This window comes from Cryptomeria japonica, chromosome 3 (genome assembly GCF_030272615.1).
Source record: "Cryptomeria japonica chromosome 3, Sugi_1.0, whole genome shotgun sequence".
In the NCBI taxonomy this organism is placed as follows: domain Eukaryota; kingdom Viridiplantae; phylum Streptophyta; class Pinopsida; order Cupressales; family Cupressaceae; genus Cryptomeria; species Cryptomeria japonica.
The window spans coordinates 379,587,473-379,593,595 of record NC_081407.1 but is presented as its reverse complement, the minus strand read 5'-3'; the positions used below and the strand labels follow the sequence as shown (position 1 = coordinate 379,593,595).

Sequence of the window (6,123 nt, the reverse complement as noted above, 5' to 3'; positions counted from 1 at the left end):
CATAAGCTATTTTTAGTTAATAGTTTTTTTTTTGTTTATTCATGTAAATAAAGCATGTACTCCAGCATGCATGAATCCTTAGGACTATTTTTAGTTTTGCTTTTTGCATGAGTTTGTTTTTAGTAAATAAAGCATGTTGTGCATGCACTTATTGTATTCTTAATTTAGGGAGTAGTTTGTTTTTTTTAGTTTGAGAGCCTTAGTAGCTTTCCATGCAAAGCTAAGAATATATTTAGAACTGCAGTTATTATTTATTCTTCTAGACTGCAAATTCTTTATATATACAGCCTCTATGTAATTTTTTAATTAAGCTTCAATAAAGATATTGGTGTTTTCTTCTTTTTGTTGTTATTGTTTCCTAATCAATTGATTCAGAGAGAATAGGTCAGGTTCAAAATTCTACACTTTTTGCACTTACCCTGTTTATTCAACTCAAGAGTAATAGTGGTGCTCGAGATACTCTTTCGCTGGGTGCCTCGCTTACTGGAAATCAGACAATCATTTCAAAGAATGGCACACTTGTGTTGGGATTCTTCAGCCCAAATGGAAGCAACCGGTATATTGGCATCTGGTATGCCCAAATACCACTTAAGACGTATGTCTGGGTAGCTAACAGGGAGACTCCCGCCAGAAACCGCTCGGGCTTTTTGAAACTGTCGAGTGAAGGGAATCTGATACTATTCGATGCAGAAGGCTCATCAATTTGGTCAGTCAACACAGGCAACAAGGCCTCCCGAGCTGTGATATTGGATTCTGGTAATTTTCTAGTTCTGAGCGATGACAATAAATCTGAAACTGTCTAGCAGAGTTTCGACAATCCTATAGATACCTTGTTTCCCGGAAAGAGTTTCGGTGGACAACAAAAGTTAGACTCTTGGAAAAGCTCATTGGATCCTGCTCCTGGGCTTTTTTCCATACTCATGGATCCTTCTGGTGCAAAACAATTCGTACTGACATGGAACAATTCTGTACAGTATGATACGACTGGAACTTGGGACGGCATAATTTTCAGTGGAATTCCAGAAATTTCAGAGAAACATATTTACAATGTCAGCGTTGAAGGTAATAGCTCTGGTTTGTATTTCACTTATACTTTGGTTCCTAACTTTAATGCTCTCGCACGCTTCGTCGTAACTAAGTTCGGACAAGGGCAACAGTTTTCATTCGAAAGCACTGGTTGGAACATGTTCTGGTCTGTGCCCAGAGATGCATGCGCCGTATATGGTCCCTGTGGTCCGTACGGAACCTGTGACTCGAGAAATCTGGCGCTCTGCAGCTGTGAAGAAGGCTTCAAACCCTCAGACAATCACGCCTGGGTTTCGCAAGATTGGGCGTCTAGTGGCTGTGTTCGGCAGAGCCCGTTAAACTGTAGCACTGACCGATTCATCGACCTTGGTGTAACGTTGCCTGATGATGGCGCTTCGTCATACCCTGAAACCACAAAAAAAGATTGCAAGGAAACCTGCCTCTGCAACTGCTCATGCACCGCGTTCGCTTTCAATCCGCCTTCAGGGCCGTGCCAAATCTGGTCCGGAGATTTGCTAAACATGCGCAACTCTACTCCATCAAAAATCAATTCAAATGTCTTCATTAGAGTAGGTGCTTCTCAACTTTCAATGAAACGCAAAACCACAAGTATTGTAGGCGTCGTGCTTGGTATCGTTGGTGCACTCACTGTTGCCCTAGGTATCTGTTCATTTTTACTTTGGCAGAAGCATCAGCAGCGATCGATGGATAGGCGTGCAGATTCCTCGGACTCCTTTCTGAGAATGTCTAGTTACAAGGAGTTGAAGATTGCAACCAGGAATTTCAGGTCTGAGTTGGGAAGCGGAGGATCCGGCTCAGTGTTCAAAGGATCTCTACCAGACGGTACGCTTGTGGCTGTAAAAAAAAATGCCAGGGTCAAGACAAGATGAGAAGCAATTTCGGGCAGAAATCAGTTCTCTTGGAACAATACAATATGTGAATTTGGTCAGGCTTCGAGGGTTTTGTGCACAAGGATCAAAACGATTACTGATTTATGATTACATGCCCAACGGCTCTCTGAATTCCATGTTGTTCACAAGTAATGCTAAAAGTAAGGGGAAGGTACTCGACTGGAAAACCCGATTTGAGATCGCATTAGGCACTGCCAGAGGGTTACTCTATCTTCACGAGGAATGCAGAGGTTACATCATTCACAGCGATGTTAAGCCCGAAAACATTCTGTTGGACGGTGATTTGTCACCGAAATTGGCCAATTTTGGGTTGGCAAAGCTTATGGGTAGAGATTTGAGCCGCGTTCTAACCACTACAAGAGGAACGAGAGGTTACTTGGCTCCAGAATGGGTCTCTGGTCTACCCATCACTCCCAAGGTTGACGTCTACAGTTTTTGTATGACGCTCTTGGAAATCATTTCGGGGTGAAGAAATTTGGACTTAACCGTGCTAGATCCAAGTAAGCTTTACTATCCCACATGGGCTACAACTCAAATTACCCAGGGAAACACGATGAATATTGTGGAGGAGGGTGTTGCAGAGGAGGCAGACATGGAAGAGGTAAGAAGAGCATGTGTTGCAGCGTTATTATGCATTCAAGAGGACGACGAAGTGAGGCCCAGTATGAGGGAAGTGGTACAAATGCTAGAAGGGAAGATAGAGCCTCAATTTCCGCAGATTCTGAGCTCTGCTCTCACGGACAACCATGGAGAGCAAAGCGACACTCACACCTATAGTACTGGCGATGTTACTCGTTAGAATAGTGCAACAGGACAATGCATTCTAAAATGTAGAGGCATGTTATTTAAGCTTAAAACGTTAGTTATTATTAGTCCCAGCCTTATAAGGCGGAGACTAATGTTTTCTTTTCATCCTTTTCAATTAATTCAGCCAAGAAGAGAATGTTTATCCTATGATCCAAATTAATTTTTTCATTAAAATGATTTTTCTGCTGATTCTTATTATTATGTGATTGGCCGCTCGAATTTTCTGAGTGGTTTTATTGTTTTTTATTTTCAAATATATCAAAGCAAGGGCATTCAATATTTAATTTGCCTAGGGACGAGAGGAAAGGTTTATTGATGGTATGACACATGGCCCTCTAGCAGCGTGTGTGGCATCTTGCATAAGAGTTCACATGCCTTGTTTGCATTTCCTTATTTTAACATTTGGCTGAGGCATTCGATTCTATCAAATACTTCACTACCTTGTCTAGGCTTCCACTTTTCCCATTGCATCTACTTGAGCATTTCATTATGCTTTCAATGATATATCCATGCTGTTATGGAAGCGGAAGCATAAACCCAGAAGATCAAAATATTGCAGCACAAATTAGTTGCAAAGAAATAATATACAAAATAAAATGGAACAATACATAAGAAACATATTTACATGGTAAAACCTTGACAAAAACATCAAGGAAAAATCCACGGAGCAAGGGTATCGGTATTCTTATTGGTCAGGAGAAATCAATTACAAGCTTCACAGCTAGCTACCACTATTAGGTGCTACTATCACTTTTAAAATCTGAATTTGCAATTTACAACATCTTAACAATTGCTCTTGAAACTTGCAATCCACACTAATTTATCTTGCAATGTACAATTCATTATTTTGCCTTCAAGGAAACCAAGATATAAATAATATCTTGAAGATTACAGTCATCACTTAACATAGAAAAAACTTGTTTTATTCCTTTAAAGAAATTAGAAATTTCCTTTTAAAAGATAAAATTGTTTTTTTTCTAAAAAATTGAGATATGATTTGTTTTCTTGTTTTCTTCCTTGTTTTATTATTTTATTGTTTTATTGTTGTCACAATCCAACAATCTCCACCTTGACAACAATTTACCTGATATATGTTCATGCCCAACTAGGGTGTAGTCTCCTTGGATGATAGGGAGCTTGGTAGGTAAGTGCTCACAAGGTTAATTTGCTCAAAAGGATCAATTTATTGACTAAGGACTTGTAGAGTCTGTTGTATATGACTATCCAATCTATCCTATTGTTGTAATGCCAAGTCCTCCATGGTTGGATTGCCTAACAAACTCCCTTTTTGGTGATGACTCTTTCCCATGCACAAAACTACTCAAAATGCTTAACCCTTCCAACTACACTTGCTCATGCTTGGCTCTTGGGGCCTTCAACCTTCAATTTCAATGTGCACTAGGGGTCTTCCACATGGAAATGAAGGGGCAGTAAGGTAATGTTCACCATTGAATTCTCATCATCTTGTTTTAGGTCTATAACCCTCAACTTGCTCAAACTCATTAATAAGGCTCAACTACCCCAAATGAGGCTACACATTGTCTATGGGTCCCAAGTACTCTTGTTGGACTATTTGAAATTTTTTCATTATGCTTCATAAGCCTCCAAGTTCCATTTTCCCATCAGGTTCATGCATTCTACAAAAACTGTCATTTTGTTGTGTGTTATGCAGTAGGGCTACTAGCCTGTGGAGGCCTAATTGGCCTTGTTTTGCTCCCTCCAGTCAACAATGGCCTTTTTAACCACAAAGCAAGTTTGGGATGTTGTTTTAGGAGTGTATGATCAAGGATTTTAGAGGTTTAGCCCACTGTTAGTGTAGTTTTCAGACAATCCACTTTTTATGGCATATTTTGAGTGCTTCTACTATAGTTACTCTCCTTCAAACTTGTTTCAAACTCCCTGGCTGCTTGGATACCTCTGCCACACCATATTGAAGCTTTCCCTACCTTTGCTGGATTGGCATTATGCCAAACACTTGGCAAACAAGAAGTAAAATAGTCACTGTCTTTTCACTGCCTTTTACCAGTCAGCAACACTTTGTCTTTGGAACCTGCAAGAATGAAGAGTTTGGAAGATGGGAAGGTACCTAAATAATGTCTTATAACATTTACACTCCACCTATTACATTGCCTTCAAAATACAAGGCATGGGTTATTCTCTTCAAGCATTCCATTTAGCAAAATGACAACAAATTTCACAAAAATAGTGAACTCACTGTTTTGTCTACAAAATGAGAATGATTACAAGGTGTAAGCTATTCTAATACATCAAGATGGTATTTCAAATCCTTGGTCACATGTCCAGACCTTTGCCTCAATGATTTGTCCATTCCAAACTACCTTTGGATGACAATCTTGAGTTTTAATCATGAACTAGCCTAGTTGCTCCAACTTGCCTAGTTCACACTCAAATGCATCTTCAAATCATTCTTCTAGCACAAAAAGAGATGAATGTACATTATATACACATGGTTCAACTTGGAAGAATCCATTGGAGGGATCCCAGACCTGGATCGACCAAGTTTACATATTTTACAACTCCAAACCCCTGGCAGGGCAGTACATACACAGTTTACAAATATTTTTGAATAAGCACCTTGCTAATGGAAAAATAATGAAAAAATTACATGAGAAGCCTTGTTACATCAACATATCAACTTCAAAAAAGGTACAGTACAACTTTGTACAGCTACAGTACGGACTGCCCTTCAAAAGGAACAAAAAATAGTCATAAAAGCAAAAAAAACTTGTTTTCTATTAAGTTACTCTTGCAAATACAATCACCAACCATTTACAAGGAAAAGGGAGGCCTTATATAGTTTCTCCAATTGGTTTCCATGCCCTTTTACAGACAAGAGGCTTCAATAATTATATTTTTCAAGAAAATGACAATTTTGACAACTTTCTTAAGCCAAATGACAACTTTTCTTGCTCACAAAGGCATTTTTTACAACCTAGCCTTATCAACTTGCCTAAAAAACTTATATATGTTTAGAAACACTAAAAAAACATGTTTCAATTCTCTTGAAGCCATTAGGAGACCTTTTTGGCAATTTTTCATATTTTTTGCCAAAAATTGTCAATTCGAGGTCTAAAATTCAAGATTTGATCTCTTAATCCCAAAATGAGATCAAAACCACTAAACATGATCCAAAAAACCTAAAACAACAAAAACAACCTAACACAAGACTTTACAAACATAAAAGCATGAAATACCCAAAAATGGGAGTGTGACTCAACTAGGTGCTCCTGGACCATACTCCTCCCAAAAACAAAGAAGTCATGTGACTCCTTGAGGCAGCAAAGAAGAAGGAATCTGAAATTTCAAAAAGTCAGATTTAGTTATCCAAGTGGCCTCTGAGATAGGCCAATCCTTCCAG

The 6,123-nt window shown here is 38.9% G+C and overlaps 1 protein-coding gene across 1 annotated transcript; it reads left to right on the top strand.

Moving 5' to 3' along the window:
* Positions 1-920: 920 nt before the first annotated feature.
* Positions 921-2,406, top strand: LOC131874200 (G-type lectin S-receptor-like serine/threonine-protein kinase At2g19130). The gene is made up of 2 exons (XM_059217463.1): positions 921-1,869; positions 2,000-2,406. Exons 1-2 carry the CDS (start codon positions 921-923, stop codon positions 2,404-2,406), a joined length of 1,356 nt encoding a protein of 451 aa, XP_059073446.1.
* The last annotated feature ends 3,717 nt before the right edge of the window (positions 2,407-6,123 follow it).